Source organism: Schistocerca cancellata, chromosome 5 (genome assembly GCF_023864275.1).
Source record: "Schistocerca cancellata isolate TAMUIC-IGC-003103 chromosome 5, iqSchCanc2.1, whole genome shotgun sequence".
In the NCBI taxonomy this organism is placed as follows: Eukaryota; Metazoa; Arthropoda; class Insecta; order Orthoptera; family Acrididae; genus Schistocerca; species Schistocerca cancellata.
Genome location: NC_064630.1, coordinates 325,207,627 through 325,235,067, shown reverse-complemented (window position 1 = coordinate 325,235,067; position 27,441 = coordinate 325,207,627). Strand labels below are relative to the sequence as shown.

The window sequence follows — 27,441 nt, the reverse complement described above, 5'->3', positions numbered from 1 at the left end:
CTTCACTGTAGCCTCACAATATATATATTCACTTACGAAATTTCTTATTAACGATCTGAACGAATTCAAAAGTAACAGCAGTGTACGTGGCTACAACACTAGGAGAAAGGATGATCTTCACTACTCAAGGCTAAATCTAACTTTGACTCATTCTCTTGAACAGTTCAGAAAAAATCTCGTCATTGCTGTCTGCAACTGCTTCTGTCACTATTCCTGAAACCATATTCCCCAGTTAACTTCGCTAATCGGCCGAAAATCTCTCGTTAACTCGAGTTTATTCTCCAGTTAGGCGTTATTCTGGGATCGTGCCACGCGTTTCTCGCGCTATTCTGAGAGTAGAGCAGCTTGCCAGCTTAACTGGCTGCTAACCAGAGAGTGTACAACCGGCCCAAGAGGACCTTATGGACTGGCCCCTTTGAAGCTCGTTGCGTTTCTTTATAGGATTTAAATGTCTGCATCCAGACATCAATTTCCTAAAGAAACGCGACACAATTTAAAAAATGCAAAATCGAATATGTTGCGTCTAAAAATGGGGTAATTTCCGACCAGTGCTAACTACAAAACATTTAAGAGGTAGATGCCTGTAACTGAATGAATATTATTGAAGACAAGAAACGAAAGGGTTTCTGGTTCAAATTATGTTTAAAACAATATTTTTTCTTCTATTTAAATTCAATATTTTTTGTCAAGTGGAAATTATATTAAAGAAACACTGAACATAACTTTCTAATGAAAAAATATCATTTTATTTCTAATTATGTGCCTTATGAAACAAATTATACACTGAACATTCAAAGAAACTGGTACAACTAGCATGCGGAAGTGCTGCAACACGACTTGGCATGGACTCAACTAATGTCTGAACTAGTGCTGGAGGGAACTGACACATAAATCCTGTAGGGTTGTCCATAAACCCGTAAGAGTACGAGGGGATGGAGAGCTCTTCCGAACAGCAGGTTGCAAGGTATCCCAGATACGCTCAATAATGTTCATTTCTGGGGAGTTTGGCGGCCAGCGGAAGTGCTTAACCTCAGAAGAGTGTTCCTGGAGCCGCTCTGTAGCAATTATGGGTGTGTAGAGTGTTGCGTCATCCTGCTGGAATTGCCCAAGTTCGTCGGAATGCACAATGGACATGAGTGGATGCAGGTGATCAGACAGGATGCTTATGTGCGTGTCATCTGTCAGAGTCGTATCTAGACGTGTTAGGGGTCCCATATCACTCCAACTGCTCATGCCTCACACGATTACAGAGCCTCCACCAGCTTGAAAACTCCCCTGCTGACATGCAGGGTCCATGGATTCATGGGGTTGTCTCCATACCTGTACACGTCCATCTGCTCAATACAATGTGAAACGAGACTCGTCTGAGCAGGAAACATGTTTCCAACCATCAACAGTCCAATGTTGGCCCAGGTGAGGTGTAAAGCTTTGTGTTGTGCAGTCATCAAGGATAAGACTATATTCGATGATGTTTAGTAGGATGGATCGCACACTCACATTTGTTGATGGTCCAGAATTGAAATCTGCGACTATTTGCGGAATGGTTGCACTTCTGTCACGTTGAATGATTCACTTCAGTCGTCATTGGTCCTGTTGTTGTAGGATCTTTTTCCGGCCTCAGCGACGTCAGAGATTCGATGTTATACCAGATTCCTGATATTCATGGGACATTCATGAAATGGTTGCATGCTAAAATCCCCACTTCATCGTTACCGTAGAGATGCAGTGCCCCATCGCTCGTTCGCTGGGTATAACACCACGTTCAAACTCACTTAAATCTTGATAACCTGCCATTGTAGCAGCAGTAACCGATCTAACAACTGCACCAGATACTTGTTGCCTTATATAGGCATTTCCGACCGCATGGTCATATTCTGCCTGTTTACATATCTCTGTATTTCAATACACATGCCTATAACAGTTTCTGTGACACTTCAGTTTAATTTGATAGACTTGTAAAATAACTTATCTACATCAATAATACTGCAGAATATATTTCATTCTATATCTCCTCTGTATACTGCTAACGTCCACAAATTTCTTTTTTCTTCATTCTGTGGAGAGACGAGCATACAAAATCGACCACTATTATTGATGAAACTTCCTGGCACTTTAATTTGTTTTTAATCGCTGAGGAAGTTTCATTTCAGCATACAGTCCACTAAACTAAATTCCGACCAAAGAGGCCACAAACACCCAACAGTACCGACTGGCCGCCGTGTCATCATCAGCCCACAAGCGTCATTGGATGCGGATATAGAGAGGCATGTGGTCAACACAGCACTCTCTCGGCCTTGTGTCAGTTTACTAAACTGGAGCCACTTCTTCTCAGTCACGTACCTCCTCAGCTTGCCTCACAAGGGCTGAGTGCCCTCTGTTTGCCAACAGCACTCAGCAGACTGGATGGTCACCCACCTAAGTGCTAGCCCACGCCAACAGCGCTTAACTTTGGTGACCTGACAGGAACCGGTGTTACCACTGCAGCAAAGCCATTGGCATACAGTCCGCTGCAGAGACAAAATTTGAACATGGTGTGAACTCACTTCCTTCCTCTGCATACACATAGTCTTCAACACTACTGCTAAGCTAGGAGAACAATTTACAATTTGGAAAGTCAGTACTGTTTATCTTTGAATCCTCTGAAACTTTTACCACTAGTGCCACATTACAGACTTTTAATTGTAAGAAATCGAACTGAGTGACGTTTTTGTGATATATCTTCAACGGGGACTGGACTTCCCGGCCAACAATGCAATACGACCATTTCATTTCACCACATTACAACTTATGTCCTACAAGTAAGTGCTGTTTCAAAACACTGTTACATTGAGGGTCTCTCAAAAAGGTACAGTTTAGTGATATTAAGTGTCAGATAATGAGTTACTGGTGTTTAAAGGTTTTAGGAGTGATATGTGACACGAAAAAGTTACACCCTAAAAGTCGTCACTGTGGTATAGTACAAGTCTTCAGTAGTGGATAAGAATGTCAAATTGCAAATATGGTAGTACAGGTTTGAGTCCTGCCAGCTGCAGAAAATTTTATTGATCTTCATGGTTCTCAAGATTTCTGGGACTCATCATTGTCAACAATTTACAATAATTTACAAACACGTAAATGAAAGTTAATATTCAATACACACTGATTACCGGTATCTGGTAAAAACAAACTACCACTTATCGTGAGAACAAAAAAACATAAAAACACTGACATATGTGAAAAAGAATGAAAAGTTGACTTAGTCTCACTGTAAGCCACCCATAAAATATAAAAGAAAATATACCAGCTAGTTATTTTAGGAAATTTCTTTTCCATACAAGAACATCTACAAATTAAGCACATAAGCAGACGAAATATTATATGGTCCTGGTGCAGGCATATTTCTGCTGGTGTTTCAGCTACTTTCAAGAGCAAAGGAAGTTTAGTTCTCTGGAAGTGGTCTGTAATTTTTCGCTCAAATTAGAACATACTCCACCAACTAGCATATTTATTTGGCAGGGGCAGAGCTTCTCCTTAAGTACTCATTGTAAAACTTACCACTACGCGAAGATAAGTATATAGTCACAGGTTCTAACTTTTCAAGAAAAAAATACAGTAACACTCGTTGTTTTTCAAACAAATTAAAACATATTTCACACAACCAGCAAACTTATGTAGCGTTGGGGGAGCTTCTTAGGTACAGTACTTTGGTTCTATAAAATCCATGATTTGAAGTTTTGGATATTTTCCTCATTCATGTTTCTAAAGGTTTTCCACTGTCCACCAGCTTTGCTCTGGTTTGTATTATAGTTGTCAATTGTGCCAAAGGTCCCATCGGATTAGGGAAAGAAGTCGGCCATGCCCTTTCACAGAAACCTGAAGTGACTTAGGAAAATCACGGAAAACCTAAATCAGAATGGCTGTGTCCGGTTTTGAACCGTTGCCGTCCTTAATGTGAGTCCAGTGTCCTAACCACTGCGCCATCTCGCTCGGTCTCTGTTTTGAGATCCAAAATTACTGTTATATAGAATGTCATAAATTGTCTTTCTGTTAGTGTTGCTGATGAACGTTTACTAAGATTTTTTCATAAGTTTCCCATGACACGAGTTCAGCAGAACACAAATCATAACCATCAATAAACAGTAATTTTGATGTTGACACGTGCGTGTAAATTCGTTGGTATTACTGAGCCGTGGGTAATGGTTATTCTTTGTCTGTGTACGAGTGCTTGAAGGAGCGGTAATAATTTCGTACAATATATCAAAGCAATATAAAGAAATTGTCATTGAATCTCTAAAGACTATATACATAGTTGCTGGCATCGCTTTTGTTGTCAAAGTCAAACGGAAGTGATGTAATACCTTATCCGCTCATCACTGATTGGTTGTATAGTATTCACTATTCAGTTATGCCTGTTTTATCAGATCCAGTGCGTGCGAGGAGTCTGATCCGTGCAAACCTTGAGAAGCCTAGTGTGTTGCTTCGGAGTAGGATGCCGAACATCAAAGTTTTTAGTGGTACATCGCATCCAGACCTTGCGCAGCGGATTGTCGACCGTCTTGGAATAGATCTGGGAAAAGTCGTTACTAAGAAATTTAGTAACCTTGAGACATGGTAAGTTGTTTTTATTTACCTCTTTTTGTTTGCATCAAATTTCCGAGATCCATGCCGCGTCTGTATCACTTTTTAAAGTTTCAGTGCTTTATGTTTTGTGCTGGAAATTTACAAGCGTTCTCTTGTCTTCCGCTTGCCGGCTTCAAATTAATTGCGCCGTTGGTGGCGTTATTAAAACATTCAAAAACATAGAATCGGATAGCATGTGGGCAGCAATTTGCTTGAGGACTTGTGTAATAGTCTTGGTTCGCTTCTTAAATCAATTTAGTGTGACGGATTTTTTTATTATATAGATAACTTACTTATACTATTATGAGCTGTATAAGTTTGTTTACACGTTTCAGCGTAGAGATTGGAGAATCAGTCCGTGGGGAAGATGTGTATATTGTTCAAAGTGGAAGTGGCGAAGTAAACGATAACTTAATGGAATTGTTGATTATGATAAACGCTTGTAAAATAGCGTCTGCTTCTCGAGTGACTGCTGTCATTCCATGTTTCCCATACGCAAGACAGGATAAGAAAGACAAGGTATGCTTCTTAATTTATATATTTACGTTTACTGCATGTGTGTTGTTTTAAGAGAATACTCATTTTATTGAGGGTATCATATGAAGGCAATAGCGTGCAAGACTGAACTGAGGGGCCGAGAATTGTGCTTCGTTTGTTAAGTTATGATTCCGTATTGCACTGCAGTTATGGTATTTTTCAATGAGGTATTGGACAGTTGTGATATTTGCCTCACATACACTACTTATAGACATAAAGTGAAACGTTCTTAAATATCGTTCAGTGATATTTAATATAGCCCTATTTATACAGCTATTTGTGTGTGTACACTTCTTCACGGCTGTGCCTCTACTATTACATCTTTGTAGATATTTTAGTAGGTAATTCATATTAAGAAAATTAAGATGGATGCTGGTATGTTACATTAAGTGTGTGTGCTTTGATGAACTTGTTTATACTTTTTAAGAACTGTTTATGATGCATTTTGGTTATATATGTACATCTCCTTATTTCTAAGAAATTGTTTGATTGTTAAATATTTTTCTTCTATGTAATCTGATGTTTAAAAACTTCAGTGTTGAGTGCCTATGCTTTCTTAATTTTTTCCTACTACTATTTATGTAGATTGCAGGGCCTTCGTATCATTTCAGTTCATTGTGTACTCATCGTGGCATTCTTGCCTGTTTATTTCATGTGTTCAAGTTTTTTCTTGTGATCTCACAGGCTGGTGGAGATGGGGAAAGTAACGGAAATGATGTTACTCCTTCTTTCAGATTGAAACCCAACAACGAGTGGAAGTTTCGGGTAATTGTAACAATATCCTTAAACTGATGGAAATTAAAAAAAAAATTACCTGTTATGGGATTTCAATTTTTCTTTTGGGATGGCTCGTCATTGTTGTGGGAAGTCTTGTACTGGAAGAATGCACAGGCGGTGGAATAGCTGTACTCTCTCCCTCTTTTCCTTTGATCTCCTGTTCCTCTTCTTTCAGACAACATTGTGGGTCTATAATGAATGCATACCATATTACCTAACGGGCCAAAAATTTTATTAATGGTAATAGTAGTGTCACCTGCTTTTACAGAAGGGCAAGCTTGTGCTTAAAGTATCTGTGCTACATTACTAATCAGTTCTTTATGCTTGTGAGATTATGTTCTTATAAAGATGTGTCAATTACTTCCTATGTAGGAAACTTGCTTAATATGCAATTGCTTGTGGCTACTGTACACCATATTTTGGCAGTGGAAAATTTTTCTTTAACTCCATTTAGTTTCCACATTGTGATCAAAGGCTAATCATTGTAGGTGCTACAGAAGAATACAGATTAGATGGATTGGTCAGATAACTATTGAAGATGTATTAAGAAAGATTTTTTGGAGAAAATATGTTTATGGCACAGCTTCAAGAAGAGACATAAAAGAATTATTAGATTGGTGATGGGCATAAGAGTGAAAAATCACTGAGGTAGAGAAAGGCTTTATTACAGTAAGCAGGATCAAATAGATGTAGGTTGCAGTAATTGCCTAGATATGAAGAGGCTCATTAGGATAGATTAGTTTAGGGAGCTGCATCAAGCCAACGTTTGGACTGAAGACCGCAATAACATGATCAGACATATTGCTAATGTCCTATCAAGTACAAATCGTAGCATTGTTGCTGTTAACTCGTGTACCAAGTTTCATTTGCTTGTTCGTAATCTACAGGTTTGCTCAGGTTTGAGTTTCTTGTGTGCAGTATATTTTAAAAGTCTGTTATTTTGCATTGTTTTGTTGTGTGATGGCAATATCAAATAAACAGGCTTAGCTCCCATGATCCCTAAACAGTAATTTCCACTACTGAGAGCAGTTGAATCCTGGTCAAGAAACATTTGAACTGGGGCAACTAAAGATGCGAAGTTAGAATGAATGTTATGAAGTTGCCATATTTGAAATGCAATGGAAAATCTGTTTCAAATTCAGTGTAAGAATATGTCTGAAATGCTAGTACAGAGATATTCACAGAAAGTGTCTTATACAAGAAAAATGATAGATAATCTGCTCTGCGATCTTCCTCCTGCTGCTCCTGACTAAGCAAGGTGACACAGTTATTAAGGTGCGGGACTCATCAGATCAAGAGGAATGTTAAATACCAGTTGTCGGCCTTGCTAAGTGATACAGTGATACTGGTTGCTGCCACATCACTTTTTCATGCATATATTCTGTTCTGTTTTGTTAATTGGTGAAGCCAACGAGTGGGTGGGTTTTTTATTTTGTGGGGGGGGGGGGGGGTGGCAGGACTAGTTGTGATGACAAATTAATCTGTGACTGGGTGTGAGGTGTAGGTTAGGTAGGAAGGTAACAGTTTGCTTTTGAGTTGGCATAGACAACATATGTAATACTAAAGAGAAACTGGTTGTAGCGACATCCTAATCCATAACTTAGCCCTTTTGAAAAACTCACCAATAGCATCACATTACAGCCACTAAATTGTTTATAGAGACTGTCATATGTTTCCTATGTCACTTGTCAAGGCTGACAACTCATATCAAACATTCCTCTATATGAGACTCATCTGCAGGAAGAGCATGGTTTAAATACTAATTCAGTCATCCAAATTTAAATTTCCTGATGTTTCCATAAATCAGTCACAGAAAATGCAGGGATTATTGTAATATCCATTAACATGAAAAATTCTGAGTTGCTCATTGTTTACTCCATATTACACTGAAGGTACATCTACAGCTAGCTAGGTTCTAAAGATCTGTATCACTTGCAGAATCTACTTCTGCCAAGTCTTTTGACTTGGATCGAACCTGGCAAATTGACCTCTGCAAGGTTCAACAAGCAGCAAGTACCTTCTGAAAGTTAGTGGAAACAGTTTTTCATCGTGCTGCAATTATTCCTGAACTTGCATGTCGCTGGAAGTTTTTCTGGAATTTGTAAAAGTTGTGTGTGTTCATGACCGGTACAAAAATAGACACGTTGGAAAGTGACAAATACTTGTGTAGTAGTGAAAGAATGATATTGTTAATTCAGAAAGTAGAGTGCTATCCTGTAGTGTGGGACATGAAGGACAAAGTACAACACATTAGATACTGCTGCAGCAGATTTTGAGATAAGAGGGGCAAAGAAGAAGGGAAAAAAAATAAAATAAAAAATCTACAAATTGCGCACTCAAAGTGGACAAGAAATAAGTAAAATGTTTCTTGAAAACTTAAGTATGTACACCTGTATCCATTCCTTCACCAGAAAAATTGTTGTCTTGACGTTTTGTTTTTCATCAAAATTTTTCTTTACTTATACTAATAATTTCAAAATAGTGGCAGTTCCTCTGATATTTTAACCACAACATTATAAACTTCTACCTGCTTATCTCAAGGGCAGACTCAAGAGGGAAAACTTCAGCAAGTACTTGCAAAGTTTTGAAATTCCCTTGCCCCAGCTACTTACAGAAGAAAACTTGTACAAGTTTTTGTTCTAATGTAAACACTGCAGCAAATACTTGCAACATTACATGCTAATAGACACAAACCTTAAAGAGTTGAGAAACATTGCTAGGGCAGTCAGCTAGGCATACTGCCCCTAATTTAGACCATGCCTAGTAAAGCACTGTTCTACTCAAATCAACTTTTGGGTTGATTACTGCTCTTTCAGCTGCTTTGAAAAGTCAACTGCTGATTTAAAGTCTCATATCTGTGTAATCAGATTTTAATTTCAGCTTCAAATTACCTTCTCATTGATAGGCTATTTAAAGTTTAATCTTCCTTCCTGGACCTCCAAAACTGACTGTTGGTAGTAGTATCTCATTAAAGCACTGCATCCATGTGGTAAGCTGAGTGAGCAGCAGTCTTTCCCCATCACTGCAGTCCACACAGTGCGCTCTCGCTCACTTCCAAGCAGGCAAGAGCTTGGCAAGTTAGGCCTTAACAGGTTCATTTTGTTTAAGGTAACATGATGGTTAGCTAAGTCACAGGGCAGTGCAAGACCTACGGACGCACATCGAGCTTGCACATTCAGCAACTTTGTAGCTGTTGCTCATGTGTGTTGCTCTGTAAGTGGATGTGCAATTTAACAAAATAATGTTGTCGTCTTCAGTATCTTTCACCTGGTTGTGTGAAGTTTATTCACACACTCCCTTGCCGCACACATTGGGCATGTGCTTGCAGTACTGTAGTTAATACATCAGAGATTGACACCTATACAGTACTTTTTTTGCACCAATAATAAGATTCATAATTGCCTTTTCTTTTAGGATCAATTAAATTTTCCTCTGAAATGATAAAAAAGGATATTCTGTACTACAATAAATTAAAATACAAAGTTACTTTCATTATGAAAATGCAAAATCACAAAAGCACAGAGCAAAACATTCAGCTGAATAAAACTAGGTATCCTATAGTGCACAGGCACTGCATTGATAGGGGTGAATTTGTTCTGCATTGGCTCTTAGACTTGTTAACATTTCAATACATTTGATAGACTAATTTTTCAGTAGCTCCTTTACAATTATCTGTTCATTTACTGCAACTCCCACACATATTTATATTGAGTCCCATTTACTGATTTTTAATCAGCGGTCTAAACTTTGTTTGAATGTGATTACTGGCCCTCCTCTATGGAATTATGGTGTGCTGAGACTGATATCTCTCTCTCTCTCTCTCTCTCTCTCTCTCTCTCTCTCTCTCTCTCTCTGTGTGTGTGTGTGTGTGTGTGTGTGTGTGTGTGTGTGTGTGTGTGTGTGTGTGTGTGTAAAATAATTGGTCTTGAGTGATAAAACTAATTAATGCAGCCTAACATTTGCTCCAAGTGTAACACACTATGTTTGTATAAATAAATAAGTTATAAGATGTTCTAGTATGTGCTAGACAAATCACTGCTGAGTTGTTGATGCGCACATGTATATATCTATTTATATTTTATTGTCTTCATTGGACCACTTAATTAAATTCTATAAAAAATTAAATGACATAGATTGAGAGACTGAAGTGACAAGTGGAAAATTTGTACCAATTAAACCTGGGTCTTCTATGTACTAGGCAGATGTGAAAGCCACTAAGCCACCTGGACACAATGGATCACACGACTGCACAGATTACTGTGGCATGCTAGCCTCCTCAATTAAAATTCTCACTGCTGTCCCACTCTACTTTAAATTCCCCCTTACACTGAACATAATTGTCGAGGCGCTCCATGTTCTGAAATAGAACATCAGCATCGAATGTAAATACGGGATTCGGCCTGAAACCCAAGTGCAATTACGTGTACAAATGAAATGACACAGTTTCAGAACCTGGCTTTCAGGCTGGATACCCCATTTATGTTCGATGCTGAAGTATTATTCCAGAATGTGGGGAGCCTTGGCAATTCTGTTCGTGTGTAAGGGGGAACTAAAAGTAGACTGGGGTGGCGGTGAGACTTAGGATTGATGGAGAAAGTGTGGAAGGTTAATCCGTGCAGTTGTGAAAACCACTGTGCCAAGGTGGTGTAGTGGCTAGTGCACCTGCCTAGTAAGTAGGAGACCCAGATTTGATTCCCAGCCTTGGTACAAATTTTCATTCACTGTTCTGTCTATATTGTATAATGGTTCTTCAATTGAACTAGTTATCTCTGATCACGACCTTCATTCTTCATCAGAATTCAAATTTCCCATTGTTTTGTTTGGTGAACTTGGATGATAAAATGACTTGTCATAGAGTTTCCTGATTTTTGTCAGTTTTGTTTTTTAAGTCATTTGTGGCAATTTGTAATTTCCTCATATCTTCAATGATTTTCATATCTTTCTAATGTTGATCTTGATTTTATTTTATTGGGGAGACAAAACAACATTGTTCTTTGCCTCCTATTGCCCACACTGATATACAATTGAATTGTACAGTTTAATTCCCTGTCATTCCAGTAAAGCCAATCAGAACACTTGAAGAGTAATAGGCCCTTTGTTATATCTTTATTGGACATAGTCTCTTCAGGAATTAATAACATACACATTTTTTTGTCTTTTAGCCTTCAGTATTCCCCAATAGAACATTATAAATGTGATGCAGTTTTATCCCCCACATCACATAATCTTTCTTTATATCCATAGTGTGCAGGTGTTTCCTGAAGTTCCCATGGCCAATCGTTAGACCTGCTGTGAGCTAAATCTGCCTCGTATTAAAGTCAAGGATTGCAGAATGTCTCTTAAAACATGGTTCCAGCATCAGTAGCTTGACATATTTTTGGGTTTTGGTCCACTATCCTATATAGTCGAGTCAGGTTCCAGTCCAACAAATGAGGTTATCATCGCTGCTATGGCCAGCCTATCATCCTGTCTGATTTCTCATTACCACTAATTCCCGAGTGACCAGGGACCCACAGCAAGTTTACCCTGTTGCGTACCCGTAGCTTCATAAGCGATTCATGGCATTTTGCAATGATTTTTGAACTCGTTGCTGGCACTGATAGATTTAAAAGCTGCTTGGCTGTCTGAATGAATGTAGATGCTGAAATGCTTATAGCACCTGCGTAGATTCTCCTCTGCGCACATTCTGATTGTGGTTATCTCAGTCTGGAATACTATAGTCAGCCTGTGCTTTCCAGTCTAGGCTGCAACCCATACACCCAGCCCAGCATGTTCTCCTGGCCTGTTTTTGACCAATCAGTAAACCAGACTAAATCTCCTGATTGTATTGCAGTTCATACCCCCACTGATCCCTACTTTCAATTATACATTGAAAGTTTTATTGAAGCAGCTGGAAGCTATTTTATAGTCAGTTGGCATGTCCCTGACCATTCCTATGTTTGCCACATTCATTTTATTAGTGTGAGATTCTCAATATCCTAGAGGTTTCCAGTTGTATGCTCCTGGTGCTGCCTCCATTGTAACCCAAAGGTGTAAAGGGAGCATGTCCAGCATGGTCTCCATTCCAGCAGTGGGTGTGCTGCTAATTCTACGTATTATGGGTAGGCAGGCAAATCTCTAGACCTTTCCAAGCTCCTTAGCAGCCACCATATGTTCTACTTCAGTGCACCATACTGTATCCACATAAATTATCAAAGGCCTTATTAGAGAGGTGTATAGTCAGTACATGATCCTGGAACTTAGACCCCAGTTTTTGCTACAAACCCTTCTAGTGCACATGAAGCACCTTTTGCCCAGGAATTTATATTATGTATGTGAGGGCTCCCTGTTAGTTTCTCATCTAGAGGTACCTCTTAGTACTTCACTACCTCCCTACTGGCAGAATTTTGTTGAAGAGCTTATGATTACAGGTGTCTTGGGTTTGCTTCCTTGTGAATGGTACATGTTTCCCTGGGATTGATCCTTGATCCTGTTTCCTTCACCAATTTTGCAGTGTCCAGAGTGGATTGTCATTGTTCTAATGGTACATGCAAATTTGCAAATATTACGACGACTAAATTGTCTGTGTATCCTTGTCAAAAGTAACCTCTAGCATTTAACTCCTTAATAAGTTTATTCACCACTAGGTTCCATAGTAGTAGGGACAAAACCCCATATTCTGGACACCCTTGTCTGCCACTGATCATAATTTTCACATCCATCATTGTGGTTTCTACCTTCATCTATTCAGCATAGTGTTAATCCACTTACATGTAGTGCTCTCAGTGGCATGATCTTCTGCAGCTCGAACAATGGATTTGAAGATTGTATTCCTAAAAGCCAAGCCCCCTCAGTATCCAGGAAGATGGAAAGAGCAATTTCCTGAAAGTGTAGAGCTTTTTCTACCTCCTCAACATCTTGAAGTGCTGTTTAGAATGATTTACATGACTGATATGCATGTTGGCTTTAATGTAGAGGGACCTCAGTTAACCTCCTTTCCCTAATGTCCATGTTAACTAGTTTTTCTAATGTTTTTAAAAGAAAGGATGACAAACTGATTGTTCTCATATCCTTAGGATTGGTATAATCTGGCTTGAGAATAAAACCTTCTTCATTGTCCTCCAACCATTTGTAATGACTCCTATTGCTAGTCTGACTCTAAACAGCTTGAATACGAGTCTGATTAATCCCTCTCTGCTTGTTACAATAGTCGAAAGATTCCATATGGGCCTGGCGACTTGAACAGCTGAAACATTCCCACCACTTTGATTACATGTGAACTGGAACCTCACAAGGACTGAATTTTGGTCTGTAAAATTTGCTGGTTAGCATTAAGGGAAGTGAATCTTGAGCACCACGTCCAGCACCTCGTGCACTGTCCCTGTATACCCAGTGTCCTCCTTCCTTAGTGAGCCTCCTGGGTTTGTTGGTAATCGTAAGAGTATTTTGTGAAGTCTGGCCGTGACAGCTGTATCTTTGCCTTGTCACAGAATACCTTCCAGGATGACTGCTTTGCTTCCTTAATAGTATTTTGGTCAATATCCCTGTTGGGTTACTGCCATCCTAAAAATAGGCTGTAGTACTAGAAGTAGGTTTCCATGTTTCCTGCATCAGATTTTTTCTGGTTCCATTTATCCTGGGAAGTGGGAGTAACAGACTCGACCCCATTCCCTTATTCACTGTCTTGGAAGGGGTGGGGTCTGTTTAACCCCTTCACTCTAGAGTCTTTTCTTGGAAGTCCGTTTCCAGACCTTTTAATTCCCTCCATTTGTTGTTGGGAGTCATTGTCTGCCTTCCTTTTTTCTCTAATCTCTTAGACTTTTATTCCTTTCAGTGCAAGGCAAGGCTTCGGTCTGAATCTGGTCCAATCTTGAACTCGTCTATCCACAGATCCAGTTGCAATAACAGCTTTCATTGGTTCGGCACCCACTGCGCAGGTATTTGAGATAGCATCAAGCCCCTCAGTTTCTAAATTGGTTTCTGTGTTCTCCATTTTGGTCTCAAGAGAATTGAGAATACTTCAGGTTGACACCAGGGGAGTCCCCACCAGTGTAAAGCTAACTGGTCAGGGAGATTGTCTGTATCTCTGAGGCTCCATTAACAACACAACTTCCCGTGCCCCACACACCCCTGGGCATGGATCGCTTGGGTGTTGCCAGTAGCTATGCTACTGTCAGCACAGCCCTCAGCTTCATGCGAACATGTAAAGCTCTCCTCCCACACAGTCAGTGCTAAGATAAGGTGGTGTTTCCAGGAGAGGAATGTTGATCTTACCGTCCATATATTTATGAGTTGCAAAAAATACCGAGGGTATCGCATATTAATGTGTTACATGTAATGAATAAGCCGGTTTTGTGTCTTTTTTCCCCCTCCTGCAATTTTTCTGATTATTATTTCCTACCTATTTGAAATATGATTTGTTTGAAATTGTTAATATAGTATCTAAAGTTTCTTAGTCATAATGTGCTTTTGTTATCATCGTTCCAAGTTGCATTGGTGTTGTTCATTGTGTGACGTCACCAGTTTTTACTTGCTAAATTTCAGCTTCATTTAGGTCTTATAAGTCTCTTTTTATAATCTGTCTTTTTTTTTTCCTGTCATGATTCTAGATTACAGGTACATTCAGTCAAATATAAGTAACATGGGAAATTTAACACTTAATAGCATTTCTCTGTTTATGAAATGCACAGGACTTAAACCAAAGAATTGGGTTCAAAGGTGTATGCTTAGACCTACTGGGCAACTCAAAAATTTCACAGAAAACTTGGAGTACACAAGAGTATCAAATAGTAAAAGATCTTATTGCTTTTTCATGAGAGTCTTGATGTAGTTGTGGTTGAATGGGAGTTTATAATCACAAGACACCTTTGTCTTCAAGTACTACAGCAATAAAATCTTTGCAGGATAAATGTGGCCAGAATACTATGAAAAGTTGCTAATGATTAAAACATCTTGTCCTTTTCATTCAGTGTTCAGTTAGATGACATCACGGCTTAAAAGAATTGTTTCTCTTAGAGCAGTTTTCATAAAGAGTAAGGATGCTTTTTGCTAGCATAAATCAGTCTTTTGGCCCCCCTTTCATATCATATGAAATAGAGATTGTGTGTGCCATCTGTATAGAAATTAACTCATTATTTAAGATATCAGCCCTGTTCGTAATGTATTTAAATTTTTCTGTTGGACTCCACAGTAGTCTTAAAGGGCCTCACCTTTGTGTTGCCTAATTTTCTTTGCATGGCATGCAGTAAAAGTTCAAAATTTGGGTCCTGACTCACCATGTATCAGCTTCTGCGTTTCTGTGAACTGTCGGTGCTTAATGTCATCTTGTCATGTGGTAGTATTTGTAGCATGCTGTGTTAACAAGAGTTTACTTGATTGTTTTATTACTTTGTAATGTATTGAAGTGTAATACTAGTCAAGTAGTAAAATGGAGTTTAAAAATTGGTTGTCTTTGCAAATAACAGTAGTAAAAATATAAAGTTTGTTAGTGACAAACATTTTGAAAATTTGCTCCTTACCACAAATGACAATAACAGTTTTGTTGGAAATGACACAAAATGATGTGATGGATGTAACAGTCAACTCTAATTTATGCCAGACAAAGTGAAGATTATTGCTTGTTCAGATGGTACAGAGCTATGTGTGAGTCTCACTCTCTTGCTTAATCTCAGTATCTTGGGTATGCAGAGGATGATGTCATTGTGCTTGTGACTTGCTGAATGGTGTCATTTCTTCATTCCCTGAATTTGTCAGACTAATTTTTGCACATAATATCAAAGCAGTGCATGGTAATGAGAAGGAATTCTTTGTCAGTTATCTGTGTTAGTCATTGGCTATACTTTCAAAATTAGATGGAGGGAAGGTTTCACAAATATTATGAAGGCAGGGATTATGTTAATGAGTGATGGTGTTCTAAATCTTTAGGGTAAAAAAATTACAGTTGGAAGGATTCTATTAAAAATGAATGTCAGGATGAAGTACCAATGATTAGAAAGGGATATTTAGTTTGTGTTGGTATAAACGACTTGTACTTTATAGCAACAGCCCAAGCTCATAACAACTTTTAAGTAACAACCATCAGGCTGTGTGCACTATCCAAATATCCCTGTTTGTTGTGTAATGAGATACAGTTGGAAACATACCGACCAGTTCCTGTATCAGCCAGTTCCTCTTCAGTTTCTAGTGGTTACCTGTTACCAAACTTTTCACTGTACATTAATGTTCCTTTCCGGAAACATCATCATCTTACATCATACATTAAATGAATGTTTGCAAGTACCTGTAACATGTAGCACACTGTATTTGTGTATTTTTTTCTTTTTTTCTTCAAGGTAGCACTATTCAGCATCATTGTGGGAGTTCTCAGTTTGATCCTATACCATATGTGTAATTTTGATCTTTCGTATTTGGGACACAGTGCACAACACACAGTTTTGTAGCTGTAGAATGAATTTATGTGCCACTGACGGATTTTATTTGCACTGTGATGTTTACTTTTTGTTAAGCATTTGTATGATACAGTTTGTTTGTGTTACTGGTGCAGGTTGGAAATTGAAAAAGAATTGCAACTGTTGTTATGCTTTCACTGACAGAAGGTATCTTTCAGCAAACAAATTGTTCAGTATGGAAAAACACAATTGATCACAATGTTTTCCCGTATGACTGAAGATAGTTCGTTGTTGAAAGCAGACAGAAAAAACTTAAAGCAGCAGAAATGTGGCTTTGGAGAAGGCTAACAGGGCCCAGCTGAATAAGAAAGAATATCCAGTGTAGAACAGGGGAAACTCATAGCATATATCCAGAAAAAGGAACACTGAGCATTTTTGATCATTTATTTAGATGCAATAAGTATTTAACAAGTAAATTGGAAGGAACAAACTTGGAAGGGAAGGCAAAGACAGAAAATAATAAAAGATCTATTGGCAGTATTAAAATTATCGAGAAATGAAGAAAACAGAAAATAGATGAGTGGCCAGAACATCAAGGCACTGCTTTTGGTAGTGGTAAGAAGAAGAATAAGAACACAGCAATAGCTTTACTGAAGTTCATTATTGTATTTCCTATGTTTTCTGTTTATTTTAGCTTAGAAATAGTGAAGAAAACTGCAACTGGATGTGATGGTAAAATTTTACACTTGCAAAGAAGTGTCTCACTTCAAATTGCTACCTGGTTACTCTGACGAGTTCTACATGAATGAATGATTGCTCGAACTGCTTCTTGTGACAGGGTGACTGCCAGTGCATGTGTGGCTGCAGTGAAAGAGGCTAGATTGTTTCTCGTTCTCCATAAGCCTCACAGTTGATTGAGTTTTATGTATTATATTTTATGCATTTGAAAGAGAGTTAGCTCAGGGAAGAGAAATATTCTGTTATCCAAATAAAATTAATTTCATGCAAACAAGTTTGGCGTTGGCAAAAGTTTCTTGTTATTGAGTTTCTAGAAGATATATAGCAGCAATTTTTCACTAATGTTTTCAAAATATTGAAATTAATTATTTACAGCAAAATGGAAAAGTGGCAGAGACCAACTTTGGCAAAGATCAGTTGAAGTTCCAGAGAAATATAGAATCATATGAAGCAGTACTGACTCTACAACTTCCGTAAAAGGAAAGCTGTTTATAGCATTTGTACGTTTAAAGAGAGCAAATGAATGTTGTCAAATCAGGCAATGCTGAGGAAATTGGATTAGGAAATGAGGTTTTAAAAGTAGAATCAGTTATGCTATTTGGGCTCAAAATAACTGATGATGGCCAAAATAGGGAAGATGTAAAATGCAATAAATGAAAAGCACCAATTTGCATTTGTTCTACAATATTACTTTTATTGTGTTAATCGGTTTTCGGCTTACAAGGCCATCTTCAGAGATTTTCTGAGTATTGTTACGAAAGAAGTTGCAATGTTGGCAAACAACATTAAAAGAGAAGTAACTTTCTCGTTGCATTACCACCGTACTGTCAATGATGTTACTTACTGTATGTTTCTGCTTCAGTCTAGATGTTACTTCTCTTTCAATGTTGTTTGCAAACAGTGTAACTTGTTTGGTAACAATACTCAGTAAATGTCTGAAGATGGCCTTGTATGCCGGTTAACACAATAAAAGTAACATTGTAGAACAAAAGCAAACTGGTGCATTTCATTTATTATAATGTTGTTCTACCAAGAACTAATGAAAGATTCTGTTAACATGAGATAAAACACTGACTGCCAACAGCAAGAAAAGCATTATTGAAAAGAATAATTCGTTAACATCTAATATGTAGTGTGTATGGAAAATTAAACATGAGCAATTGGCAATTCAGGAGATTAGAAGATTTTGAAATGTGGTGCTGTGGAACAATGTTGAAGGTTAAGATGAGTAGTAGAGATGGGCAAAACTGTTCTTTTCAGAGATCGGATCAGAACTGTTCACTCCCTGAAATGAACTAGCTCTTTTTCATGACTCACCACTCATTCACAATAGAAAATAAATGGAAGGCACATTGCCCTTTAAACTTGGTTTATTCCAGTACTATACCTGTATTTTGATCTTATTTGATCCTATTTTGAAGTAACACAGATAATGAGTAAGAATTTTGTATTGTTTATTGAAATTTCCATGATATAACAAAAGTTTTTGATTATTGATCTATTTTGCACTATCGTGGTTTTTTGGGTGATTGGAAAATGTTGTAACTTGAGATTTACATTAAAAATATATTTGGCTATAATGTATTAAAATTTCATTAACCTCGTACAAATACATTGCAAGCCATATATTTTTAAAGTGAACGTTTCCTTCCGAAGACGCTTAAAATCGTAAAATCTGTATTACAATAAGAAAAAAATATATAAATTTGACTGTTAGACCAAAGTGCTGCATATAGCGTACCACAGAATAAAACAAGGAAAATATTGGTGTATCACATTTTGCTATACATTTATCGGTTCGCTCGTAATTAAAGCGTAAATTCGAGTGTCCAGAATAAAAAATCCTATAGTAAGAGGAGCCGTCAGGAACCTAATCTGATCAGTTTAAACAAATAAAAATAAAATAAAAACAAATGATGTATACATAACATAATTATGTAATATACATAATGGTATTACTACGAAGAACAATATCCAGTAGAGACGAACTCCGATACAGAGGAGCTGAGTCAAGCAGGTCGAGCCGCAAGCTGTATTACTGCGTGAGCTAAGACCGCAGAGACCAGAGTGACACCTGAGTTGCTTTGCTCAACGTTCTGGCTAGAGTAGAGAATGGTGGGGTGAGCATTGAGCGGGCAAGTTCCGAGGGTGGGGGTACCGGTGAACGGCCACCAGTCACCCGCTCCGAGACAAATCGTCCGTTCTCTTGCGAGCAGGTTGTTGCAAGTAGTTCTTATGTTCTCCGCTAGGAGGCCCTCTGTCCTGTTGCTCGCATCAACTGCCCAGAGGGCAGGACGTGCGACTGAAACGATCGCCGACGGAGTGCGATGCTAAGTTAAGGTGCGCCAGACACTGCACGCGGCAGAGGAAGCACAGAGATGGCACGGCATATGTGAAACACAAAATCCAATGGGGCACTGCACAATGCAGGCAGCCAAGGCAGAAGCAGGGCAGAGGCTGGCGCTGGCTGTGTTGTGTGGCGTGCAGTGTGCTCTGACCAGCAGAGGCCCCACTGATCTGCTCTCTCTCTCTCTCTCTCTCTCTCTCTCTCTCTCTCTCTCTCTCTGTCTCTGTGCTGTGGGAAACGTTTGAAGCTACAGTTCTTTTTTTATGAATCACTGATTGTTGACTCCTTTGAAAGATTCAACTCTATGAATCAGTTCAGGAGCGGATCCCCCATCTCTTATGAGTAGATGGAATAACAAAGGAGGTGGTACTGAATTGAATTGAGGAAACCAGAAATACATGGCCCAACTTTACTAAGGGATTAGGTGATAGAACACACCCTAGGCATCAAGGAATTGAGCAGTGTTTTATCAAAACTCATTGCATGCAAAAAAGTAAATTTTCGTGGAAACAAATTTTTTAAATACCATACACATATACTAAGTACATAAACAAAGTAATGTAATGTTTACACACTTTTGTAGGCATATATCAAATATTTTTGTTGGAGTACAGGGATAAAATTTCAAAGTTTTGTCAATAAATGCAAAGTTGCAGGTTAAAAGTTTTGTTGATATATATGTGTCCAGAGAGGTTTTTTCTGTTACATTTTTTCGTTGTCATTACTTAAAAGAAACATAATTAATTGCACTTTTATGCAAAATGAACACTAACACTTCAGTGTCACAATTTTCCATAAATATTTGATAAGCAGAAGTACAGAATAGCCAAAAAAGGTTATTGAAATACAACAAAATATACTGGCTACAATAATATTAAACTGTAGTCTGTCTTTACACGTCCCTGACATTGGTTGAAATGTTGCTGTACATTCAGGTACTCCTTCGCCCTCTCTTTTCCTTAGGCTGATTTTATCAAAATGTATTTTTCCTTTGTGCCTCCTTCCTGATGTTATGGTGATGTCACTGCGTATTTAGGTAGCAATTAATCTTGGTCAGTTTTGTTTAAACTACTTGACAATGAAAAGTTGTGATATAAGTGAGATCAGCAGCTCTGCATTCTTTTCGTCCTGAGGCTTTTGGATTCACTGGTATGTCTGGTATCCCATGTGAACAAGCATTTGCCAGCATTCTCTTATTCTTGTTGGATTTCTTGTATGCTTTCACTCTCAACTAGGACTTGCTGCAACCTGAGCACCAAGTTATAGGTATACTCTTTTTCTGAAACACTTGTATTAACTTCCATTTTGTAGTTAAACAGCTTACTCTTCTACTGCAAACTTCGTCCTGACAAAGCTGGCTCAAACGGAGCAATAATCAGTAGTTAAAGTTGTTATATAAACCACTAATTTCTGTCATCGGTTCTGCAGAAACATCTGTCAGATTCCCCCAGGGGATCCACAACTCTTTTGTGGATACGTGCGTAGCGAGCACGGGACCCCAAGCTAATGTGGCCTTCCTTCCTTTCCGGGCTGCATACCTTCCCTTTCCGCATCCTTCCCTATCTTCGCCCCTCCTCCCCTCACCTCTGGCTCTTTCCTTCCCTTTCTCCCCATCTGGGAGTATGGTTTGTGCCTACGTCCGGAGACGGACGCTCGTAAATGTACTGCATTCTTCGCCTTCCTTGCTTTTATGTCTTCTTCCTTCCTTTGTCCTTCTCTTTTCCTTACCTCTTCTCTTTACCCTTTTCTCCGCTGTGGCGTTTGAGACCTCTCTTCTTTCCTTTCCCTTTCTCTTTCTTCCTCCCTGTGCGTGTCTGAAGGCCGACCCACGCCTTTTGTGCGTAGCCGGTAACGGGGTAACGCGTAATTCCCCGCCCCGGGTAGACAGGTAGGACACGTACGTACCCCCTGGTAACGGCCAGGCCCAGGGAGGGGTGATTACCCGAGCTGATACCTTCCGAAAGTGCCGATTGGTCCCTCCGTCCGTTTGTCGGGAGGTGTGACCTGAGGTGTGAACAATCACCTAAGGCGGGAGTGCCCTCAGAGAGGGCCCCCACAAGGGAGGAGCGCGTCATCGGAGACGCCGGTAATCATGGGGATTCTTCCGCAATGGTTTCCTCACCTTCCACTATGTCTGCTCACAAACGTAAGTATACGGAGTCTCAGCCACAGACGATTCTTCCATCGTTGCCACAGTTCCTTGTTGTTTCTCGGTCTGACGAAGGTCACGACTTCTCCACGGTCAACCCTTTCATTATTCAGAAAGGTGTCGATGCAATTGCAGGTCCTGTAAAGTCTTGTTCCAGATTACGGAATGGCACCCTGTTGTTAGAAACACACAGTGCCCTCCAGGCACAAAAATTGCTGCGTACTTCTCTGCTCCACACCTTCCCTGTCCGGGTGGAACCGCACCGTACCTTAAATTCCTCGCGTGGAGTCGTTTATACACGCTCCCTCGATGGATTGTCTGACGAAGAAATTCAGCACTATCTGTCTGACCAGGGCGTAACGGCTGTTCATAGAGTTATGAAACGGGTTGATGCGAACATCATTCCAACCCGCACTGTCTTCTTGACATTTGACAAAGTTCAACTCCCATCGAAAATCAAAGCAGGCTATGAGATAATTTCCGTTCGCCCTTACGTCCCAAACCCTACGCGTTGCTATCAATGTCAGCGGTTCAATCACACCAGCCAGTCCTGTTCCAATCCGGCCAAATGTGTTACGTGTGGCAAGGATGCCCATGAGGGTGCTTGTCCACCTCCATCCCCTCGCTGCATCAACTGTATGGGTGACCACCCTGCTTCCTCTTGAGATTGCCCCGTTTTTAAGGACGAAAAGCTCATCCAGGAAATAGGAGTGAAGGAAAAGGTGTCGACCTTTGCTGCTCGAAAATTATTCGCCAGTCGCCAGCCCACCGTGCCTCAGACAGGAAAATACAGCACTGTCCTTGCTTCTCCTCGGCCAACAAAGGATGCGGCCACGCAGACTTGCGACCTCACCTTTAGTACCACAGTCGTCAGATCGGCCAGCGCAAAGATCGCCCGTTGAACCTCACCACTTTCGCCTGCCCATTCTATGCCTCACCCTTCGTCGGGTTCTGCTAAATCTCGAGCCCAAAAGTCAGACACCAAGTCTTCGAAAAAAGAGCATACTCGTGAAGAGTTTTTACGTACCGAAACTTCACAACCATTGGTTCCTCCTTCATCTAAACATCATACTTCCAAGAAGGCTACAAAGAAACCCAGTTCCTCTCCTTCTCCGCCAAGGCATGTCCCATCTACAGCACCACCTGGCGGAAATCGCCCTCGGCCGTCTTCTGTGTCGCCGAGGCGCACTGCTGGTGGCCGGTCAACCGGCCGATCGCTGGTGGCAGGGGCTGCTCCTGACCAACCTATGGATCAGGATCTTCTGCCTTCGGCTGAATGCCATTCCATGCTGTCGGTCGCAAGCTCTGAGCAGTCGTTGAGTTGACAGCACCCTTGGTCACATTCCTCCATTTTCTGTTCACCCTATGTCCATTATCCACTGGAATATCCGCGGCATTCGAGCCAATCGGGATGAATTGTCGGTCCTCTTACGATCCTACTCGCCGGTCATCTTCTGTCTTCAGGAAACAAAGCTGCGTCCCCATGACCGCTTTGTTCTCCCTCATTTTCAGTCCGTCTGATATGACCTCCCCTCTGTTGAAGGCACTCCAGCCCATGGAGGACTCATGATTCTTCTCCATGATACTCTCCATTATCACCCAATCCCCTTAAACAGTTCCTTCCAAGCTGTCGCCGTCCGTCTTTCCCTTTCTGGATACATGTTCTCTCTTTGTACTGTATACATTCCATCATCCACACCAATGGCACGAGCTGATCTCCTTCATCTTCTTGGTCAGCTTCCACCCCCCTATTTGCTGGTTGGGGACTTCAATGCCCACCACCCGCTTTGGGGATCTCCACATCCTTGTCCACGTGGCTCTCTATTGCTAGACGTCTCCCACCAAGCGGATCTAGTTTGCCTCAACACTGGGGTCCCCACATTTTTGTCTGCCTCCACGACAAATTTATCTCATTTGGACCTTGCGGTCGGTACTGTTCCGCTAGCTCGGCGCTTCGAATGGTTCGCCCTTGATGATACACACTCGAGTGACCACTTTCCATGTGTCCTTAGACTGCAGCCTCCACTGCCATATATGCGCTCGCGACGCTGGAAATTTGCCCAAGCCGATTGGACACTTTTTTCGTCTTTAGCGACATTCGATGACCGTCGCTTTCCCAGCGTCGACGATGAGGTCACACATATTACCGACGTTATTCTTACAGCTGCGGAACGTTCAATACCATGCACCTCCGAATTGCCCCGGTGCCCCCCAGTTCCTTGGTGGAACGAGGCATGCCGTGACGCAATACGTGAGCGGCGACGTGCTCTTCGCATTTTCCGTCACCATCCTACTTTGGCCAACTGTATCTGCTATAAGCAGCTCCGTGCGCGATGCCGTCGCGTCATCCGCGATAGCAAGAAGGCAAGCTGGAAATTCTTTATTAGCTCATTTAACACCTTCACTCCCTCCTCGGAAGTTTGGAATCGGCTTCGACGGTTCTCAGGCGCGCCTAGTTTCTCCCCGGTCTCTGGGCTCACTGTCGCGCATGATACCTTAGTGGACCCCGTCGCAATTTCTAACTCGTTGGGTCAGCACTTTGCTGAGATTTCGAGCTCTTCAAATTACCCGCCAGCGTTTCTCCCGAAGAAACGTGCAGCGGAAGTGCGACATCTTGCTTTCTCCTCTCAAAATCACGAAAGCTACAATACTGTTTTCTCCATGCGGGAACTCCAACATGCCCTCTCTTCATCTCGCTCCTCCGCCCCAGGACCGGATGGTATCCATGTCCAAATGTTGCTGCATTTATCACCCCATAGTCTGCGTTACCTCCTTCGCCTTTATAATCGAATTTGGACCGACAGTACCTTTCCCAGACGGTGGCGGGAAGCTGTTGTCGTTCCCGTTCCGAAATCTGGAAAGGACGAACATCTCCCCTCTAGCTATCGCCCCATTTCTCTCACGAGTAGTGTCTGTAAGGTTTTGGAGCGTATGGTGAATTACCGTTTAGCTTGGTGGCTGGAATCCCGCAGTCTTTTAACACCAGCCCAATGCGGATTTCGGAAGCATCGTTCTGCAGTTGACCATCTTGTTGCTCTCTCCACTTATATCATGAACAATTTTCTCCGGAAACGCCAAACGGTAGCAATATTTTTCAATCTGGAGAGAGCATACGATACCTGTTGGAGGACAGGCATCCTCCGCACACTGTTCTCTTGGGGCTTTCGAGGCCGGCTGCCCCTTTTTCTTCGCGAATTTATGGCAGAGCGCACTTTTAGGGTGCGGGTGAACACTACTCTCTCCCGTACTTTCTCCCAAGAAAACGGGGTACCCCAGGGATCCGTGCTGAGTGTTGTACTGTTTGCCATCGCCATAAATCTAATTATGGATTGTCTCCTTCCTGATGTCTCGGGCTCCCTCTTTGTGGACGATTTTGCGATCTACTACAGCTCTCAACGGCCCAGCCTTCTTGAATGACGTCTTCAAGGATGTCTCGATCGCCTCCACTCGTGGAGCATCGAAACCGGCTTCCGTTTCTCACCCAGTAAGACCGTTTGTGTCAATTTTTGGCGACGTAAGGAGTTTCTTCCGCCCTCCTTACATCTAGGTCCTGTCAACCTTCCGTTTTCAGACATCGCTAAATTCTTGGGTCTTATGTTTGACAGAAAACTGTGCTGGTTCTCCCACGTTTCCTATCTTTCGGCTCGTTGTCTGCGATCGCTTAACACCCTCCGTGTCCTGAATGGTACCTCCTGGGGAGCGGACCGAGTGGTCCTTCTCCGCCTCTATTGCGCCTTAGTGCGCTCGAAATTGGACTATGGAAGCATAGTCTACTCCTCTGCTCGGCCGTCTATTCTTCGGCGTCTCGACTCTATCCACCACCGTGGATTACGTTTAGTGTCTGGAGCTTTTTACACTAGCCCTGTGGAAAGCCTTTATGCTGAGACTGCTGAACCTCCGCTGTCCAATCGGCGAGCAGTCCTCCTGAGTCGTTATGCTAGCCATCTGTCTTCCATGCCTGCTAATCCAGCCCATGAGATTTTTTTCGACGCCTCCTTTGATGTAGGGTATGCAGGCCGCTCCTCCTCCCTACTACCCCCGGGAGTCCGCTTCCGTCAACTGCTCCATTCTCTTTCCTTCCGCTTTCCTAAAACCTTCGTGACAACTTGGGGTACAGCACCGCCTTGGCTCTGTCCCCGGATCTGCCTGCTCCGTTACCTTTGTCAGTTTCCCAAGGATGGTACCCCTACACTTGTTTATCGTCGGGCATTTGCTGCTCTATGTGCACAAATGACGGAAGCCACATTTATTTACACCGATGGCTCGAAAACATCGTTAGGTGTAGGGAGTGCCTATGTTGTTGGCGACACCCCAAATCACTTTCGGCTTCCCGACCAGTGTTCGGTCTATACTGCAGAGCTTTACGCTGTTCTCCAGGCTGTCCACTACATCCGCCGCCATCAGTGGATACAGTACGTTATCTGCTCAGATTCTCTCAGCTCTCTCCTCAGTCTCCAAGCTCTTTACCCTGTGCACCCTCTGGTCCACCGGATTCAGGACTGTCTGCGCTTGCTCCACCTGGGGGGGCGTGTCGGTAGCATTCCTCTGGCTCCCGGGACACGCTGGTATCTGTGGGAATGAGGCGGCCGATATAGCGGCCAAGGCTGCAGTCTCTCTTCCTCGGCCAGCTATTCAGTCGCTTCCCTTCACCGATCTACGGAGCGGTTTATGTCGCAAAGTTGCTCATTTATGGCATGCGCATTGGTCAACACTTCCCCGTAATAAATTGCGGGAAGTGAAAGCCCTTCCTTGCGCTTGGACCTCTTCCTCCCGAACGCGTCGTCGGGAGGAGGTAATTTTAGCTAGACTCCGGATAGGGCACTGTCTTTTTAGCCATCGACATCTTTTAAGCGGCGATCCTCCCCCACTCTGTCCCCACTGCTTTCAGCTGTGGACGGTAAGACACCTTTTAATTGAATGCCCCTATTTTAATCCGTTACGCTCCCGTCTACAGCTATCGCCTCATCAATCGTCGATTTTAGCAGATGACAACCGCTCAGCCGACCGCGTTCTCCAGTTTATTAGTGACAGTGAAATGACGTCAGTCATTTGAAGCTTTTTTTGGGGACAACCACCCCCTTTCTGTAGTGGATTTTTAAGCATTCCTTCTATTTTTTAGTTTCTCCAATTTTATGACTTTGTTCCCATTGCTGCTGGTTTTCAATTTCGGTTTTTTACTGTCTTAAGTCACGGGCTGGGCGCTAATGACCATAGACGTTTTGCGCCCTAAAACAAACAAAGGAAAAAAAAAAATCTGTCAGATTATCGTTGACAATGACTTACTACGTTATTGTCCTGCCTTTAGGTGTCTCGGAAGCAAAGCACAGTTAGCACATATTGACTTTTGGTTTAACTGACTGAGAACAAATGTAGAGCTTTTTCATAAACTCGTAGTTTTCAACACCAAAGATCAAATGTTGACCAGAAGATATCAACAGGTCATGCATGGCAAGAAGCTTGATTTGTAACTACAAAAATCTGAATTTTGAAACATTGGGGCAGTTATCAACTTTTGGAAGGAAAAAAGTTCCTTAATTGTCAGTTTGTTAATGGAAGTGGGGGGGGGGGGGGGGGGGAATTGTATAGTGAGACAAAGGCTTGAGTACAGGTTCAGATAGATGTAGGATACTTTAGAGATGAAGAGGTTTGCACAAGACAAAATTAAGCATTGAGAGCTGGATCAGACCAGTCTTTTGACTGGAGGAAGGGAGGTGGTGAACCAGTTGCAATATCACTATCTTCTCCCTCCTGCCCCCCCCCCCCCCCCCCCCCACACACACCAATTAAATCCATCATAAATTAATCCAGAAAATGACTTGCATAATCACATAGGCTTCAAGTGTGACTGACTGCATGATTAATACATCCCAGAACAGATTGCACCTTCTGAGCAGCTTTTTGTTCTCAAATTATTTTTATATTGTAGA

The 27,441-nt window shown here is 41.3% G+C and overlaps 1 protein-coding gene across 4 annotated transcripts in view; it reads left to right on the top strand.

Moving 5' to 3' along the window:
* LOC126188865 (ribose-phosphate pyrophosphokinase 1) overlaps positions 1 to 27,441 on the top strand; it is a 76,610-nt gene that overhangs the window by 35,426 nt on the left and 13,743 nt on the right. For 2 of the 4 annotated variants that reach the window (XM_049930514.1, XM_049930515.1), the window contains exons 2-3: positions 4,401 to 4,590; positions 4,935 to 5,118. In XM_049930514.1, the coding sequence (XP_049786471.1) occupies positions 4,401 to 4,590; positions 4,935 to 5,118 (374 nt within the window). Of the gene's footprint in view, positions 1 to 4,079; positions 4,216 to 4,400; positions 4,591 to 4,934; positions 5,119 to 5,820; positions 5,902 to 27,441 lie in introns of those variants that run through there. The other 2 variants (XM_049930516.1, XM_049930513.1) reach the window with 2 other exon arrangements.